The 19,671-nt window shown below is 47.9% G+C and overlaps 1 protein-coding gene and 1 pseudogene across 2 annotated transcripts; both read right to left on the bottom strand.

Moving 5' to 3' along the window:
• Positions 1-8,395: 8,395 nt before the first annotated feature.
• On the bottom strand, positions 8,396-13,825 carry mrps27 (mitochondrial ribosomal protein S27). 2 transcript variants are annotated; one of them, XM_062451745.1, is made up of 11 exons: positions 13,694-13,825; positions 13,318-13,395; positions 12,796-12,866; positions 12,614-12,672; positions 11,953-12,067; positions 11,405-11,483; positions 11,174-11,289; positions 10,910-11,012; positions 10,615-10,757; positions 9,532-9,729; positions 8,396-9,016 (listed from the first exon to the last, which is right to left on the bottom strand). In XM_062451745.1, the coding sequence occupies exons 1-11, from the start codon at positions 13,809-13,811 to the stop codon at positions 8,768-8,770; spliced, it is 1,329 nt and encodes a 442-aa protein (XP_062307729.1). In that variant the 5' UTR covers positions 13,812-13,825; the 3' UTR covers positions 8,396-8,767. The 2 variants fall into 2 exon arrangements, with proteins under 2 accessions (XP_062307729.1, XP_062307731.1); XM_062451747.1 differs by lacking the exons at positions 13,318-13,395; positions 13,694-13,825 and adding an exon at positions 13,040-13,155.
• Positions 13,826-17,822: 3,997 nt separating this feature from the next.
• On the bottom strand, positions 17,823-19,669 carry LOC134012343 (uncharacterized; annotated as a pseudogene).
• Positions 19,670-19,671: the final 2 nt, after the last annotated feature.

The raw sequence follows: 19,671 nt of genomic DNA, 5'->3' as shown, positions 1-19,671 counted from the left end.
TCCGTGTGTTTCTGTGAGCTCATTAACAGCACTGCGCACTGGCCCTTCCAGCTCCCCTCTACGAAACTTTGCCAGCCCCTCCCCTTTTACTCAACCCCCCCCCCTGTCCCTGTCCCTGTACTTACTGTAAGTCGCTCTGGATAAGAGCGTCTGCTAAATGACTAAATGTAAATGTAAATAACCAGATGCTGCGTATATCTGTACTCTATAGGCCACGTTAGAACACTGTAAGAACATTGGGCTCAGTTGTAACAATCAGAACAAGGGCTATTGCATCTTCCACCAGCAGACCATTTACCCTGACTTCACATGTAGAAACGTATCCAATAAATGTATCTTAATGTGAAAATCGATGTTGGTTATTATAATATTATCTGAAGCAGAGTTTGTTTTTTCGTCTTCTGTGTATCCCTCGTCACTGCCCTATCACAGAGTAAATAAATACACTGCCTACATGACGTCACCCGTGTCCCTGGACCTGGAGCGGGCGTGCGCCATGCTGTTATAGTACCTCCATGCCCCCCCACACCCACCCACGCTCATACACTCCCAACACACACATACGCACTTCTCACACACACACACACATCAGACACGCACGCACACACAAATACATGCACGAACACACGAACACACGCGCACATGAACACTTACAAATGTGCACAAAGGACCCAAGTCGAGTGATCACGGTCAAAAAGGCCTTTGAAGCGAGATGTCTGTTGCCATATTCTGCGTGTTTTTCATCTGTGTCCAGTAGTGCAGGCCTGAGAGTCTGTACAGCCGTGGCCAAAAGTATTGGGAGCGACATACATTTTGGGTTTGCAAAGCTTGCTGGGCCTTGGCATAAAATGACTGCTAACATAATTTCAGTAAGTCATATCATCAGCACAGGGAAAAGTGTGAACTAGTTCTAGCCAGGTGAAATCACTCTATCATTCTGATTGGATTTTAGAGCAGATTGACTGCTGTAAAAGAGGGGACTATTTGCATATATTTAACATTTTCGCCCCAAGAAAGGTTTAAAAAATATGAAATGTGCCTTATTGTATTCCAGTATTCTATAGAAACATGTGAAAACATTTTACTCAAATACTGAACCAGCAAACTTTTCAAAACACAACATTTGTCATTACCAAAACTTATGGCCACGACTGTACATCAGCCCTGGTCCGTGGTCAGGGACTGGGCCCCATAGCTGCCTGCCTCCTCCCCCCGCCACCCCCATGCCCTGGCTGGATGCCAGAGGCCCAGACGCTGGGCTCCCATAAGAGAGAGAGAGAGAGAGAGAGAGAGAGAGAGGGTGGAGATTAAGAGAGAGTGAGAGAGAGAGAGAGACAGAGAGCGAGAGAGAGAGGGGGGGTGGAGATTAAGAGAGAGTGAGAGAGAGAGAGAGACAGAGAGCGAGAGAGAGGGGGGGGGTGGAGATTAAGAGAGAGTGAGAGAGAGAGAGAGACAGAGAGAGAGAGAGAGAGAGAGGGTGGAGATTAAGAGAAAGTGAGAGAGAGAGAGAGACAGAGAGCGAGAGAGAGAGGGGGGGTGGAGATAAAGAGAGAGAGAGAGAGAGAGAGAGAGAGAGAGAGAGAGAGAGAGAGAGAGAGAGAGAGAGAGAGAGGGAGGGGTGTGGGGATCCAGGAGACCTTGACATAGAGTGGAAAAGGACAGATAACACACCTACCCCCCAACATACCCTCCCACACACCTCCCCCCCAACATACACCCACACACACCTACCCAGGATGAGCTGGAGGGAGATACAGGTGAAGAGAGCTCCAACCACATGTACTATATGTCAGTCAGTACATGGAGCATGACATGGGCCTGACCCTAGGACTAAGGCATCTCCCCCCCCCTCATCCCCTCATCTCCTCATTTCATCCCCTCATCTACTCATCCCCTCCCCTCATCCCCTCATCAGCTCATCCCTTCATCTCCTCTCTACTCCAAGTACTTACCTGTAAGCCAGGCTTGGACCTTGGATGTGCCATGCCGGTGTTTGGTTTGTTTGAACCCAACCCCTAAGCTGGGGCCCCTTAAACACACAGTAGCTCCACAGAGAGCAGGAGCATTGCCCTGACCTTCTGTGCTGCGACGCCGCAAGGCCTGTGGCGTTTGAGAGAACCGCAACAACAAGTGTCCGTTGCAGGTCAGCGCCTCTGGGAGACCTCAGGGGACTGGCGTTGGGGTGGATTTGACGGTACGTGTTTAAGCGTGTTCGTTCGACGCCGGCGAAGACGTCCATCTTCCTCACCAGCAGGCGTCTCGTCATGTGATTCAGGGCTCTTTCGTGGAGCGAGTCTAGTTTGTGAAAGGCAGGAATACATTTGCTGTTCTCTTTTGCTGGTGTATAATCAGCGCGTTGGACCCTCTGTCCACCCTGCCCCGCCCCGCCCCCATCCTCCTGCCCCGTCGCTCATCTCCCCACCCCCGCCTCCATCCCCTCACCCCACAGGACCCAGACCCAGGCCGACAGCCACCGAGCTGGACGAGGTGCTGCTCTGTGGGTTTGCTGTCCTTGTGTCCCCTATCTCTAAACACACTCTCTTTTTCAGTTCCAAGGAAGGCTTTGTGTATGTCTGTGCCGGGGTCGGGTAAACTCCTAAATAACATCCGTGGACGTGTTATCGTGGGACGACTTGTCTCCAGCAGTCCCAACAAACCGTGTACACAGACAGGCAGATGTAAACTGTTTGAGTTGGCACCGTGGGGGGCTTGAGACCCGATGCCAATGGGAACGCACTGGGCTCCTGTCCCTCGGCATTGGGAGATGATTCACTGCTGTGGATATATGGGTTACAAACCTGTGCCCACATGCCTCTGTGATGAGTGATCTCAGTGTCAAACACTGTAAATGTACACCAACCGGTAGAGGATGCAAATTGACGTTGGAAGGGAGCTTATTTGGGCTTGTGATACTGTCGTGTGCCACCTGCAACTTCAAAGCCAGATGTTTATAATATCCATAAGAATGTACATATGATAAGAATACACATTTTCGGAGGGATTTCTCTTTGGCTGATAGATGTAGTTGTCTGGGTTCACATGCGAAAGCTTGGTGGTTCAGTTTAGTCCTGACCCCAGTACCCTCTCGCATACTCTACACACGCTTGGAGTAGAGGCCTCCCTTCTTGGTCTGTGTCTTGTAAGACACAAGACGGTTCCTTGGCAACAACTTCTCTTAACACTGAGAACTGAACGCTTCTAGTCCTTGGTCATCCGCTGGACATTCCTCATGCACTATTTGGACGTCGCTTTGGATAAAATCTCGATGAATCAATGTGCAGTAAATGTTGTCCCTGAGGAACGGCAGGGTAGTGCACTGCCGGGATAGTTCACAAAGTCCAACACAGCCCAATCAAGCAGTTTTATCTGTCTCTGGTTCCATGAGCTTATCTTCCACGATTGCCTCATTTCTTGAACCCGGTGACGTCACCGCTGTTGACTGTGCAGCTCTCCACATAAAGCAGGTTTCCAAACAGTCGAAACTCTTAGAAGGCAGTGTCAGAAACAGCTGTTTGTAATGGTTAACCTGGGTCACCCCTGAGGTCGTTCCTGGCAGGAAGGGGTCGTCTTGACGCATCGCCCTGGCCCTGACTGCCCATTGAAGCAGCGTGGAAACAGGTGCTTAGAGAGGTGGACTCTGGGCGGGCATACATTAAAGATCTCAGACTCGCAACCCCAGACGTGACCGAAACGGCCAGAGAGAAACCGAGTCGACCGCTTATTGCTGAGGTGAAGCCGCTTAGTCCAGGATCTCATAACTTGTGTTTGACATCAACTCGCCAATCACATCTTCCTTCTCTCCCGAGGTAGTCTCCCGAGTGTGGTTGTGTACTCGGTGCACTGGGACACTTCCTGTGCCACACCATGCTTGCCCAGCTCCATTTAACAAGGAAAAGAACGATCACTTTCATAATGATTGAATTCTCAATCTCATTCTGGACTCGTGACGTAGCGATGACGGAGCCGATGTAATGGGGCAGTGCATCTTGTATGTCTCGGGGGCTGGGCAATCCATGTGAATGATGGCATTAAACAGATCACCGCTATGCCGATCAAATTAGGTAAATGCACGTCCTCCATATTGCCTTTCTCCACTGCTCCACCTGCTGTCCCCGTGGGCCACAACCCCCAGGAACCCAAACCCCAGACCTCGTCATCTGCTGATAACGGAATCATATCTCAAATGTCATTGGAAATCTCGCTAAGGAGGAGTTGCTGTGCATCATTCTGTGTTTAACCCTTGTGTTATCTTCGGGTCATTCTGACCCATCAGTCATTGTGACCCACCGTCGTATTGCGACAACTTTACCGCATACAAAAACAAAGTGAAGCATTTTCTTTTAACCGTTGGGCTGTCTCAGACCCCCCACATTGCAAAGGTTAAAAGAAAATAATTTTTATTTGTTTTTGTATTGGGTAAATGTGACCCGAAGGCAGCACAAGGGTTAAATTGGGTTTCTGTTGTGAGTTTAGGGAATGTGACTGGTGTTTCACGGGGCCGCTGTGCTGTGTGAGTTCCAGGTCTGGATGACTGTCTGGACCAGCTGGGTTCCAGGTCTGGATGACTGTGTGTCTGGACCAGCTGGGCTTCCTTAGCACCAACCTCCCCTTCAGGAGGCCCAGAGCTACTCCTTCACCATCGTACCATGTCACTGCCTTCCAAAGCCAGAGCAAAGAAACGCAGAACATAGAAACACAAAATCTGGCTCTAGAAAGCTGGACTAGGTGGTGTTCTAGAAGGCTGGACTAGGTGGTGTTCTAGAAGGCTGGACTAGGTGGTGTTCTAGAAGGCTGCATTAGGCGGTGTTCTAGAAGGCTGCATTAGGCGGTGTTCTAGAAAACTGGACTGGGTGGTGTTCTAGAAGGCTGGATTAGGCAGTGTTCTAGAAGGCAGGCCTGACTGGAATATAGCTGCTCACAGCCTGATGGGAAATTCTTCTCCTGGACTGAGAAAGGGACGTTGTAATGTGTGTGTATGTGGGACCCCAAATGACAGGTGATCCCCCTGACCTGCTGCATCCGTGACGTCCGAACCTCCCTGGGTCTGACACCCACCCCCCCCTCCTCACCCCCCTCCTCCCTGTTGATCACGGCTTCCACGCAGTCTGTGTATGTTCATCAAGGTGTATCAAATAAACAACGAAAGATGATTGCTTCATAACAGCAATATGATTTTTTCAATCATATCATAATACCTGATAAGTTGTGCAACAGAAAAAAAACCTTTTGCTCAAATGTCATCCACCATGGGGAAGAATTTGAGCATGTCCCATTGATTGGAAGCTAATGGATGAACAATTAAATTACCCAGCAAATAAATCTAATTTGTGGCTGCACCGATCATGTAATTACATCTGGCATGTTAATTCAAATGTAATATATAAGAGTGACTTTCCCTGCTAAAACAGATTAAATCAGTGCATATTAAAGAAACTTTAATATATTGGTAATGCAATAAAATAATAATAAAAACGTTAAGTGGTAATGTGTTTGTTTTCCTAACTATTTTAAACAGGCAATAATGAAATGTAAAACATGCAGCAGCTGTCCTTCATAAATAATACCAGATTAATAAACATGTTTTTCCTTGGGGAGGAAGCCAAGTGAAACGTTCTAGAACATTCTTGATGATTCTTATCCATTAATTGCAGTGGGAGAACAGCAGAGACGTCAGACAGCTGCTGTCGTTTCACCCACGGCAGAAAACCTTCCTAAAATATACACACCACACCTATAAATCAAAAGGGGAGGAAGAGAAAATAGTCCCTGTGGATGCAATGCAGGCCAAGGGGGAGGGATACATTGACTACAAAGGGGAGGAAACCGTCTCATTAGGCATTTTTGGAGGGACATGGAGATCTTCAAAAGGCACGTTCTGTATCTTTGTACTTTTCATGAACGGAACATGGTTCTCACAGTTTCTACTTTAACCAGTTATCCAAAATGAAATACGTATGACAAGAACTTCTGGAATCACCAGTATCTACTGAGACCAGTGTGTACCTGAAAGGTTCGACATTGGAGTGGGTGGTCTGCATCTCAGACACCTCGAAGATGGGAACCTAAACTCACTAGATCCTCTTTTCCCTCTGTTGTTTCAGTGCAGCAGACCGGCCTGGATCGCGGATCAGAACCAGCCCTGCGCCAGCACCAACCTCCTACGTCAGTAGATGCTTCCAGAAATCTGGGAAACGAAGGTCAGAGCACTCAACTCGGCCCGGACACCCAATAACCACACAGCAGAACGAGTTGCTTCCTGCCTGCCGCACGTCCAGAATGTTTAAACACCTGCCCATGTCTCGGACAAACAGGCAAAATGTCACGTTCCTCCTAAACCCAGTCTGACCAAATAATACGCCGGAAAAGTTTGTTTGTTGGAAAAAGAATGTCTGGGGAAATTATCTTTTTAGTCAATGATGAATGCTCCCATGCTACCAAAACAAAGAAAGAAATAAGTTGACACTGTGAGATTCCTGACTTTGATTGTTAATCTGAAACTCGTTTTTTTTGGTAGGTGCAGTCTAAATAACACACATACACACAGGGGAACGCTAGGTCTCTCGATGTCAAGTTTGTCTATTCAGAGATTTTAAGGATGTAAGACAACTCGTTTACCCATCCATTGCCTTCAGAATGACACCAACAGATCGCATTGCTAGGAGACAGCTGAAAGGTTCTCTCCTGCAAGGAGTATTTCTGTGTAGTACTGAGCTCCGTCTCTCTCAAGGAGGTGATAATGGGGTCTCAGTCTGGTTGCTGTGGCGACCGTGTATTATGGTCTGCCCCCTTAACCTGCACTCTGAGGTCTTAGGACAGCCGAGATGTCAGCGGAACCAACAGTGTTTTGAAGTGTTGACAGAGGGGGCGGGTGATGGACATAAGATGGAGCCCGTCCATATTTGCTCTGATAAGAGTAGTTCGGGGGAGAGATACCAGAGGTAAATCCGCATGTCGCGTGCGACGTAGAAGATAAGTCCGTGCCTTGTGTTCCACGCAGATGCCATGTTCTGTAGGTCAGTGATAAAGCTTACAGATGGTCCGCTTCCACATGACTTGCAACGTTAGAGCCAGTCAGCAAGGAGCCTGCAGTCAACAATGGCACTTGTTTGTGACTTTAAGTATTCAAGTCTCACATATTTATCCTGGACTGCATACCAGTCTGTTTCCCAAGGCCATTCCATGAATACTGAATAGTTCCAACAGAATTGTGGAGCGTTACAAAGTCCACAACAGGTCCTTTTCCTGTCCGACAACTTATCTCTGTGAAAGAGGCGGAACGACCAGGCCCTGACTGGGTCGCAATGCTGGCTATGAGGCGGTGTATTCATACTGCGGTGGTCTTCGACCCTGGTCCTCAGGGCCCACTGTCCTGTATGTTTGAGATGTTTCCCTGCTCCAACTCACCTGATTCAAATGGGTTGTTATTTAAATCAGATGTGTTGCAGCAGGACAACATTTAAAACAAGCAGGACATGGGTGTCAGATGGCTGAGCGGTTAGGGAGTCGGGCTATTAATCAGAAGGTTGTTGGTTCGATTCCCGGCCGTGCCAAATGACGTTGGGTCCTTGGGAAAGGCTCTTCACCCTACTTGCCTCGGAGAGAATGTCCCTGTACTCTGGATAAGAGCGTCTGCTAAATGACTAAATGTAAATACAGGACAGTGGGCCCTGAGGACCAGGGTTGAAGACCGCTGTTGTACAGTACCCAAGTCAAACCCTGTGGGATTTTCTTTACACAAGGCTATTATGTAACAGCAGGAAAAGGACATGCTAAGGACAGACCTCCCAGTCACAGTTCAACACAGAGGAGTGTCCCGTGAGGGCGGCACCTATGATCCTAATCTCATCTTCTGAGTGTTTCCTGGTGGTAGGGCGTCGATAAGGCCAAGGAACGCAAGTGCATTCATGGCTGCAGAGAGAACAAACTGTTGTTTTCTTAAGATTGTCCATCAGCAGTGAGCCTAGGGATTGTGTAACATGCATGGGATTCAATCTCCCAGGAGAAGGAATCTCTCACAAAAGCAAGTCTCTCTCTTGCGCTCTCTCCCAGTCTCGCACTTTCAGTTTCCCCCTCTCTCTCTCTGTTCGGTTTACACACTCAAATAAGGGTTTCTCTCTCCCATTCTCTCTTACAGTACTGTATCTCTCACACACACACACATAGCCTCTCTCTTTCTCTCTCTCTCAAAGAGAGTCCTGGGAGTGACAGGAGAGGAAAAGGAGTGGGAGGATGTGATGGTTGGATTTTTACCTCTTTCCCTCCATTTGCTTACATGAGGTCATGGCAAACACCAGTACCTAACAATCAGAGTCTGAGCGTTTGTCCACAACACCACAGAGCCACTGCCACAACAGGAACAGCTGCTTACCAAGCACACAGCTGCACGCCAGCAGAATGGGATTCACAAATAGCATTTTATTTTTTGAGATACATAAATATTGTTAACGCGCCAACGGTTTGGGGTTGCAGTGACCTCGCACACATGCGACACGGCAACTCGTATTTTGTACAGGAAAAAAAGGGGGGCGAGTGTTCACTGATTTGATGTGTTGACGTATGAATGTCGATGACGTGAAGCTATTTTACGGACAAGGAAAAGAGCGAAGTCCTTGACTCTCAAAGTTCTTGACTGTCTCCAACGTTCATCCACGGTGACCAGCCACTTACGAGATGCTGTCAGAACAGTTGGTGGGGCGGCAGTTTAGAGTCCTACTAGGGTCGTGCTACGAATCCACCAGTAGGAATCCAGTCTCGGGTCGTGATCCACCTATCCCTGCTGAGCGGCTGCCCTGGCCTCGATCCGAGCCTGCTTCTCGATCTCCGCCCTCTCCCTGGCCTCCACCTCCCTCTGGATCAGCTGCCTCCTCTCCGACTCCCAGTCCCGCACCCGGCCCGCGTACTGCTCCAGGTCGGGCTCCTCGGCCCGGGGCAGGGCCTGCTGGGCCAGGGCAGAGACCAGGGCCTCCAGGGGGGCTGCGTCCACCTTCCCCTGGGACTGCAGCTGACTGAGCAGCTCCTGGAAGAAAGCGAGTAGAGAGAGGAGATGCTTAACGCTGGGAGGAATTCAGATTTGACCGCGGCGAACACCCGAATACACACCCTGATGTATCATAACGTTGCTAGGTAGCCCACTAAAGAATCTTAGCCATGTGCCGCTAAAAGATGACTGATGGGTGGATATCATTGGTTGAAATCGGTTGGTACATGCTTGTGTAAGCATTCATCATATTTTGTTTTATAGGATGCAAAAAAAACAAAAACATTTTAATGTAAGAATACAAAGAAATGCTAAAATTATTTTTAGTAAATGTTTTTGCATAATTGTTAAAAAGGTGTACATTATGAATGGGATGTGAACTGACAGTCAGAGAGACATTTATCATTTAAGCTCGACTTTAAGGACCATTATACTGCGTCCAAGGTCCCATATTGAGGGGCACGGTATTTGGCAGCTCTTTACGACAGACAGAAATACTCGTTTCAAGTCGCAGAAAGGTCAATCCCTTCCACATCTCTGAGCCTAGCACCCACCTGGAACCTGCCGGCGTACTGGGGGAGCTTAGCCCTCTCTGCAAGGTCATCCTCGTCCACCATCTTCTCCTCCTTCCTGTCCTCCTCTCCTCCAGACTCCCCCTTCCTGTCCTCCTCTCCTCCTGACTCCTCCCCTTCCGAGGAGTCCGAGTCGGAGGCGGGGGAGATTTCCTTCAGCACTGCCTCCACCGAGTCAATCTGGAAGAGACACCCAAGTTACTGAAGAGAGATACATTACAGTAGAGGCCTAGTACTCTATAAACAAGACCAAACAACTCAAATACATACCAACTCTAGAAGGCAGCAGAGTGTAAATACATACAAAGGGGAAAACCCCACGTGCCAAATACACACAAACAAAAGTTATGTTTCACATTGGATTGTCCATATAAACAGCCCTCCTACAACAGGACTGTTCACCAGTGTGCGAAAACGGTGACCTGAGGGAGCGCCATCACCGGCACACTCACAGGACTCTCTCTACTTCCTGTCTGGCTAACGTCCTAGTATCTGTCCTGACTGCATTACCAGCGGCCTGCTCTCTGACAGACAGCCCCAGGCTCCTTGGTGGCCACTTCTCACACCCACTCCCCCTTCTCCAGACCCCCCCAATCACATTACTCTGCGTCTGAGCCCCTCCCCCCCCCCCCTGACAGGCCGAGGAGCCGTGGGCGCCTGCCTGCGTGACTCACAGAACCACGGATGTGACAGCTCGCGTGGGCTCCATCAACGGCGAGGTCGTGCCGCAAACAGACCCCCTGTCGGACGCGGTGCCTGGACAGTAGCAGCTCTCTGCTCTGTGCCTCGTTGCTGTACGTTAAATGCGTTAAGACGGCTTTTAGGGAGGCTTCCGTCTCTTGTGATCTGGTGGGACCAGCCCTGCCGAGGGCAGGCGGCCGGGGCTGGGGACCAGGGAGGAAGGCTGGAGGTAGGGGGTGGAGGGCATGGGCTAGGGCCTGTTTACGAGAGGGCAGTGGGGTTAAGGGGAAGCAGAGGGCAGGCAGGTGGTGGCTGGGGGTTTATAGAGGGCAATGGGGTCAGGAGGAGGCAGGGGGGAGGGATGGCGGGGTTCATTCTGCCTACCATATCCTTTGTCAACTTGACGTCTCCAGGGGCTGCAGCCACTTTCTCCATGACGGCCAGGGCTCGGCCCACATACCCTGGGGTCCACAGCAGAGGCATCCCCCTGAAGACTGCATGGATCCCCTCGGCCATCTCCACCTTACCTAGGAGGTGGAGGAAGGAAGGGGGGCAGGAGAGAGAGAGAGAGACGGAGGCGATGGGGAAGAAAGAATAACTGCATGAGTAACAGTGACGGTGAGAAAGGCAAAGAGACAAGAAGAGAGAGACACAGAGAGAGAGAGACAGACATACTGACCCAGCAGGGCAGAGCCGAGCAGTTGGGCGCTGAGGCCCACAGTGTTGTCCTGCTTCAGCCCAACGATCAGCAGCGACGCTCCCAGGCCTCTCTCCTCCGACACCTCCAGGTTCCCAACACAACCCACAGAAACACCAGCTCAGCCCGTGTTTACAGGCCACCGAACGCGACTCATAAAACCCACTCTTACTTTCAAGCAAACAGAACCAGCGGAAAAGGCCCACTTTGCCATTTCGACCGAACTCAAAAGAAAACCTCGCTCACCCCGAGCTTTGGCTTGGTTGCCAGGTAACGGCTGAGGGCGTAGAGAGAGAGGATCTGGGTGGAGGGCAGATCACAGGCCTCCTGGAGCATCACCTCCTCCACCACTGAGCAGGCCCCTGGCAAGACACACAGACATCAGGACAACCATGGGTACACACACACACATCAGCGGGGTGTAACCACGTGTGTTTTCGGGGGAGGTTTATGTCTCTCCCGACAGTGAAGTCACACCTTTGAAGTCTTCCTCCTTAATATAGGCGTCCAAGAGCAGGTTGAAGCTGAACTCGTCGGGGAATATGCCATACTGGACCTGAACACAACCACAGCACAGACAAAGATCGAATTAACCTGAGCACGACCACAGGACAGACAAAAGTCCAGTTCTGGTTCATTAGGTCCCCAAAAAACGAGGCTGGCATGGAGAAGTGGAGAAATATTTCCAAGAAGACATTTCCAAGTGTTTTTGTTTTTTTTACAGGAACAATGTACTTCTAGCTTTTGCTCCTCTTGACGATATCTGTCTAATAAACATGAATATATTGAAACAATCCCAAACCAGTGTGTGCGTGAGCAGCGTGTTTTACAATATATTCATTCAGCAGATGATTTCATCTGCTGAATGAATGAATGAATGATGAAATGAATGAATGATTTCAAGAACATGCAAGGGGGATTTGACCCGGCAACCATTTGATTTGCAGTCAAACACTCTAACCGCCTAGCTATCGTTGAGAACAGGATCAGCTTATTCCCCCGCCCCATCAAGCCCTCTAAGGTACCTTGTTCTTGAGCGTGTGCAGGGCCTTGTCTTTGGCTCCGTACTTGAGGCACTGCCGCACCCAGCTGTGGATGGTCCAGTCTCTGAGGTACCAGCAGTTTGGACTGTGGCGGAATCTTCAAGAACAAGACCAGAGGGAAGACCAACCTTCACAAAACATCCCCTTTTGACATTTCTTATTCCGCACAGAATGATGACGTTTAGAATGCTGGCCATGACGTCATGGGGATGGAGGGAATGCTGGCCATGACGTCATGGGGATGGAGGGTTCTAGAACATTGGGTTAGGTTCTGGGCAAGGTCTGTTGGGTTCCAAGGGACTTTGACCCAGAAGGCTAACTCACCAGTCACAAAAGAATTCAGTACCATTTGATGGAGTAAATCCCAAAAGCCAAAACACCTTAAACAAAGGACTGCTTTCTGTTACATTCTAAATATGTAATACTGTTTAATCACATTAAAGAGAGTGAAAGGTTCCAGAGTAGAGGCTTAAAACAGCATACCTCCAACTGTACAGGGTCTAGAACAAAGACCCATGCATGACGGAATGTTTAATGTTCTTACATCATGAGGCACCAGTTTCAGAGAACAGAAGTTTGCCAGAAGTTAGCTCTTGAATGAAGCCAGTGAACAGTGAGAACTCACGAGAAAGACTGTTCTTACCTGTAAAGATAATACTCTGCTTGATCAACTTCTTCTCTGGATGATATGCTGTCCACAAACTGAAAAAAGGACAGAAAATGTGTCTATTTTATCTTTCTCATGAATTCATCATTAGTGTTAGTAATGCCTATACATTAATGTTGCTGAAATGTTGTTATTTGGCCTTGTATAACTCGACATACCCGTGATATAGTCAGAGAGCTGACAGGGAAATTTCTTTCGTAAATCCTGTCCATGAAGGCAGCCAGTTGAGCTGAACACAGAAGATCACAGTCAGAACACTTTGACAATCACTATGACCATATGCAAGACTGTCTAACGTGATTTCAAATAACTCTATCAAACCCGTGCTGTTAAACTTCACTAAGCACATAATCTGCATCGTCAAAGCGACACTGCCCCCTTGTGTTCAATTTATAAACACACATTTATGAAGTTGAACCACAACACGGGCAAGCATGCTGCATCTTGCAGTACAGTGGTCTTCAACCTTGGTCCTCAGAGCTTACTGTCCTGTATGTTCAGATGTTTCGCTGCACCAACACACCTGATTCAAATCATTGGGTCATCATCAAGCTAAGCAGAAGCCTGGTAACTACCATTCATTTGAATCAGGTGTGTTGGAGCATGGGATGGTAATTGGCTAGAAATCATAGCTAGAAATAAGCTAAATTCCGTCCTTGATGTCATGATGAACCCCTTACCCAGATTTTGTGGATCTTTCTTTCTCGTTTCCCACAGCGTTGTGTCTGTGTACGCTGCGGACAATAGCCATCTTCTACCTGTACGTGATTCGACCATGACAATAAATTAATCGGATGGAAAAAATGGAGACATCAAGTTGCTGACATTTAACATAGTCAATGTACTCGTTTTGATCCCAAATGTACAAGACGTTAGCTGTGACATCACTGCAGCTGCTAGCTTGTTGGTAGCAAGTTGTCTAGCTAGCAGCACATAAGCCAGCATACAGCTACAAACACGTCTGACAATAAAGATAAATTGATGACTACACCATATCAAATAATCACTCAGTTCTCAACTGACAATATTAGAAATACACGCTACCATAAAATGTACCTGCACAACTCAAATATGCACTTTTATGGATAACTTTGACAGCTCCAAGGCAACGCTGCAGTACGGAGGCTGCCATTTTTGAGCGAAACCACTTGACACATTTTACAAGGGGTTTCATGAAGCCCGCACCATCGTGTCTCTTCACCAAATAGACGAGCTAAAATTATCAAACTTTTTTTGTCTCAATTTTAACGCTGGAGATGTGATATAATCAATTTATTTTTTTAAAACGTTGTCTTTAATGCCCAGAATTCTCGAAAAAAGAAATTGAACCCACCACTTATGTTATTGGTACGGTCTTAAGAATAGGGCTACTGTGTGGACTCCAGGATCCAGAGAGATGTTGGTCTTGTAAGCTGAGTTAAAATACATTGATCGTTTCCCTGATATATGACAACAATTGTTTGAATGATAAAATCGTGGTAGTTGCTTTGATCTTTGAAGAAAACACATCCTCTTCTGGCCAAAGTGCCATATCAACATCGGACGGTAGAGGGAGCTCTTGTGAGGGGGATGTGGTGTCCAGGTTGACCACGGCACTCATGGAGCAAACTGGTCTTTAACCCTTGTGTTATCTTCGGGTCATTCTGACCCATCAGTCATTGTGACCCACCGTCGTATTGCGACAAATTTACCGCATACAAAGACAAAGTGAAGCATTTTCTTTTAACAGCTAGGCTGTCTCAGACCCCCCACATTGCGATGGTTAAAAGAAAATTATTTTAATTTGTTTTTGTATTGGGTAAAATTGGGTAAACACAACGATGGTTCGTTATGACCCTTTGGGTCATGTGACCCGAAGGCAGCACGAGGGTTAAACCAAGTTCCCATTGCATCACATTCACTCCAAAAGACGACACAGCAAGGAAATTGATTTTCTGTCATTCTTTTAAATGTAACATCTTAGATCTGCCTCACTCCTAAAAAATAAATAGATAAAGTCTAGGAAAAGCGTTCTATAAAGTGGTCTGGCTAGGCCTAACTTATTTATCCTACTTTTTGTTATTTAATAAATGATCACCTCCTATAATAAGTGCATTCCTGCAGCATTTAGGGAGGTGTCAGGTTGAGTCTGGGCTGGGTCCCCCTGCTAAACAAAAGCTGGAAGAATTTGAGCACCCTCTGCTTCAGTCGCTGACCAGCAAAACAGGAAGTCCTCACCTGAGAACTGTGCCAAAGAGAACACACAGGAAGTGAACAGTTTTAGTCACAACACTGGTGCTGCTTCCATCCACCAACGGATAGACTGTGGCCTTGCTCCAGCTACCCTTTTACCCTTCTGGAACTTTGCCCTCGTACTGTAGAATTAGATTCTAGAAAGTTCTACACTGAAGATTCTAGAACTGTCCTCTGTAACCTTTGTCCACTTCAATCACTGTGCCTCAGAATGTAGCCTGGAACAGGTCACATCACCACCGCACAGGAAAATAGAGAAAGAGAGAACCCTCTGTTGTTTCTAAGCAAAGATTTGCTACTGTGTTCCTCACAGCGTCATACAAGTATATATGACCAAATCAAGATAAGAGAAAAGCTTAACATCCTTGCATGTGTCGGTGGATGTGAATGTTAGAAACTGCGGATTGGTGATAAGAATCCAGAAGTATCATTTCTCTATACCTTTGTGGTGATCATCCCGTCTGCTTCCCCTTTACTGTAAAACCCTCTCCAGATACAGCAACTCTACGTCAGAGTAGACCTCTATAGAAGCCCCCTCTGTGGTCTTCTGTATGTTTAACAATCTGTTTTGTCACCACGTGAGTCAAGAGTTGGTTGATGGACCATGCAAAAGCGCTCCATGTCCTGTTCATACGGCGGTTTACAGTGCCCCAGACGTGCAGGGCGTGACGTGAAGGGGACCGACGTGAGCCAGGCCAGGAGAGGACTCGCCAACTGGAGGATTGACATCGCACGGGCGAAAGGAAGGAGTCTGTGTTTGAAAACAGACAATTGTTTTCTCAAGCCAAGTCTGGTAACATCACGATCCGCAGCATTTCCCACAGGGTGCCATCATAACCCTTCACGTCGGTATAAACGTTGTACAGTTGTTAAAGGTTGTCAACTCGTGTTGTTGTTGTTTTTTTTATCAGAGAGGGCTGAAAGGTATAAACTCTAACTGCTACCCGTTGTATAAGCTTTATTTACACTGGTTCATACCATGTTAAGAGGTTATTTCCTATCCTCACTGATGATGTACAACAGTGGTACCCCAAGCGGAAAAAGAGCATTGTTATGGTATGTTTATACTTAAGTACACATTATGTGTAATATTTGTTTTGCCTCCGACCATTGGTCATTCCTAGATAACCATGGAGAAGTGTGTGTACAGGTGTCATTCTTGCAGGGCTGCATCCACCCTCATCACCAACATCCTTCTATTAGCCTCTCAGCCAAGCACCTCCTAAATGAAGCCCCCACATGCTTTCTGGCAGACTTGCTGTGTGTTCAGCATCAGACTGAAAACAAACGGAGTGAGGGAGAGACCAAGAGACAGAGACAAAGAGAGAGAGAGAGACAGAGAGAGACAGAGACAAAGAGAGAGACAGAGAGAGAGAGAGAGAGAGAGAGAGAGAGAGACAGAGAGACAGAGAGACAGAGAGACAGAGAGAGACAGAGACAAAGAGAGAGACAGAGAGAGAGAGAGAGAGAGAGAGAGAGAGAGAGACAGAAAGAGACAGAGACAAAGAGAGAGAGAGAGAGAGAGAGAGAGAGAGAGAGAGAGAGAGAGAGAGAGAGAGAGAGATACGCAGAGAACACCATATTCCTAAGTTGAAACTGTGAACGGTTTGAGGAAGTGCTCACATCCCTCTCCTCTCCTCACATCCTCCTCTACTCTACGTTTCCATCCCAACCACCAGCCTGTACAGATAGGGGAAGAACTGAGTGTGTGTCAGGCAGGTCCAGGATCAGCCCGCACTGGTTCACCTGCTCTACCTGCAACAATGAAGACAAGGTCACACAGCTGACTTCAGATCAGCAGTTGGGAGCACTGTTGTCTCATCCTGTTCAAAAAGAGACAAGCGCACACCCACCCCCACACACACACCCATACACTCATACACACACCCACAGGTCTGCTGAACTGAAACTTGGGTTACTAGCTGAGTCTGAGGGTGAAAAGGGAACACTCATTCACTCACTCTCTCACTCTCACACACGCACTCACACACACACAATATATCTTCTGTAAGCATTGATGGGAAAATATTACCTGTGGTTTAAAAAGGTGATGTGACCTTTGATTGTTGGTCTGATAGAAGTGATTCAGAGTTCTTCTTTCATCCTGACCTGCGGTCTCTGTCTGCCATAAAAACACTCTAAAGACAAGAGACAATCTGATATATTTTGAACATACAGGAAGGTCGATGCTTAATTGATTGATAGAGGGATTTTATGGGGCTACACTGTGCTTTTATGTACTGTGCATTCATGTGTACTGCCTTGTCCATACAGTAGTGCTCAGTGCACCAAACCCAAAAGACATCCAGAATGTAAAGTGAAGGGGACGTTTCCTTAACCAATAGTTCTGACCTCAATATCTGATTGGCTGACAGCCATGGTATATGTATGAAAGGTCACTGCTAATGCCTCTTCATAGTTCAATAATACACACATGCACATATAAACAGAGGCACACACATGCACATATAAACAGAGGCACACACATACACAGGCAAACACACAGACACACATGCACAGGCAAACACACAGACACAGACACAGACACAGACACACACACACACACACACACACGCACACGCACAGACACAGACACACACAGGTTTGGGGACGTCCAGTCGGGCCCCTGACCCCCACTGAGCGCTGCTCTGTGTTGGTTTGTTTGGGACCTGAAAGAGAGAAGGGGAGATGTTTGTTTTTTTTCTCTTCCCCTTCCTTTCCTTTGTAAGAGAAGTGAGAGATCTCTGTTCTCCAAGAAGAAAGGCATGGTCTTTTTCAAAGTCCTTGTGATGGTGTGCGTGGTGGGGGAGAGGAGGGCAGGTGGACAGCCCTGAGCCCCTGATGGGAACAGATGTGTGGATCCAGCGATAATGTTCATGCTTTGTCCTTGCTTATGAAAACACCCACCCTTCCTGGACTTCATTTAAACAGATCAAGTCACAATTTAAGCGTATTCAAATCTTTAATTTGTTTCATAAGTAGGTTCACAGGTGTGATTTCTTTCATTGACAGTGGCTCAAAATCATTACAGGAACCCAAGCCCGATCGTGTTTTACCAATTGAAACTAATTCTATTGACTTCTCAGTCAATTAGAAAATCATTTACAGAATCAGCGGAAGTTCTGTTGGTGAAAGAGGATTCTAAACATCATCAAAACTGCATTTTATTACATCCATTTTTGAATAACAAAAATAAACATTGGTATCTCGATTGTCTGGAAACAGGACATGCTGAAATCTATTTTCATACATTTTGATCAGCAGTTTATTTACAGTGCACAGAAAAAAAAGAATAGTTCAAAATCACAGAAAATATATCTTTGAATTTTCAAAATATTTGTCTTATATGTTATATACAGATAAACCCTGATTAAAGTATTTTAATAGAGACATATTTGTTCACGTTTTAAAATCAGCTTCACAGCTTAAACAATACAGTCAAAACTTAAATGGTTCCTTCCTCCCTCTCTGAAACAATTGTTTAATAAAGAAACACTGTATTTTGTATGTATGTTACCTAGAGAACTACAGGTCCTTGAGGAGGAAGTCATTTTACATCTAACACCTTACGGTAACACCTCACATATTGGAAAATTTTCTCCCTGATCCTCATCCTCATCATTCTGATCACTCTTTACATCCTCCACTTCCTCTTTCTCTGGTTCATTTGGCTCTGATTGGTTCGATTCTGGAGGGGGAACTGGATCACCTGGCTCTGATTGGTTTGATCTTGGGGGGTAAATTGGATCACCTGGCTCTGATTGGTCTGGATCTGGGGGATCAAATATGTCACCTGGCTCTGATTGGCTTGACTCAGAGTCTGTATCATTTGGATATACCTGGTCACCTCTTCCTGGGTCTGACCCAAACACCCGTCTATTTATCTCCAGGTAAAGCTGTCTCGCAGTTTCTAGTGGGTCACCTGAAACCAGTAAACCTGTCCCCTGGTGACTTGCCCTGTCAGCTGGTTCTGTGTGTGGCCAGGGCACCTCTGGCATGGCTGGCCCAGGGGATCTCACCTGGTCAGCAGTGTCATCCCTCGGATGACCACCTGGTTCGGATCCAGTGTCGGACACCTGGCCACCAGAAGACTGGCACACCTGCCTGTCAGCCTGCCCTGGGCTGAGCTTACCCGCCTGAACTTCCTCACCCGGCAAATCAGCTGGGTGTCTCCTCCCTCTCTCCTCCCCATCAAGTGGGTACCCCCTACCTTCCTCCTCCAGCCCAGTCTGGTACCCCCTCCCTCTCCCCTCCTCCCCACGTGGGTACCCCCTCCCGCCTTCCCCCAGTCCAGCCCGGTAGCCCTTCTCCCCCGCAGCTTCGTGGGGGTACACCTCGGGGCTGTACTGGCTCCTCCGGTAGAGGCTCTCCTCCTCGTCCTCCTCCTGGCAGGAGCTGCCGGGCGCGCTCTCCCCCGTCAGACTGGGACAGGCGCAGGCTGGGGCGGGGCAGGCCGTGGGGGCGGGGCTTCTGGGAGAGGTCGAAGGGCTCTTCCTGGTGGAGGCGGGTCAGGAGACCCAGGGGGGAGGAGAGACAGAGGCGGGCCCTGCGCCTGAACACTGGGAGGAGGGAGGAGGAGGATCAGAAACGGCCAGACTCCAATGCTCGCCGTTCTAACAGTTCTAAGATAAAGCGGGAGGTACGAATGGTTTGACCTTGGTCAGGTCCTCACCTCTACCGTCGAGCCCTCGGTCCATGATGCCATGCTTGACCTTCATGTGGCGCGTGAGGTTGCCCTTCAGGGGTAAACTTGCTCGGGCAGTAGAGGCATTTGAAGGGCTTGCTGTCTGAGTGGAGGTGCA

The sequence above is a fragment of the Osmerus eperlanus genome, chromosome 25, assembly GCF_963692335.1.
Source record: "Osmerus eperlanus chromosome 25, fOsmEpe2.1, whole genome shotgun sequence".
In the NCBI taxonomy this organism is placed as follows: domain Eukaryota; kingdom Metazoa; phylum Chordata; class Actinopteri; order Osmeriformes; family Osmeridae; genus Osmerus; species Osmerus eperlanus.
The sequence above is the reverse complement of the archived record's forward strand: the minus strand, read 5'-3'. Positions and strand labels throughout refer to the sequence as shown.

What these genes read in the sequence shown, in the direction of transcription:
- mrps27 (XM_062451745.1), bottom strand. Translation starts at nt 13,811, where the DNA reads ATGAAACCCCTTGTAAAATGTGTCAAGTGGTTTCGCTCAAAAATGGCA. An exon ending in TGCACACGCTCAAGAACAAG is followed by an intron (nt 11,484 to 11,952) that starts GTACCTTAGAGG and finishes GGTTGTGTTCAG; the next exon opens with GTCCAGTATGGCATATTCCC. An exon ending in GCTCGGCTCTGCCCTGCTGG is followed by an intron (nt 10,758 to 10,909) that starts GTCAGTATGTCT and finishes TCCACCTCCTAG; the next exon opens with GTAAGGTGGAGATGGCCGAG.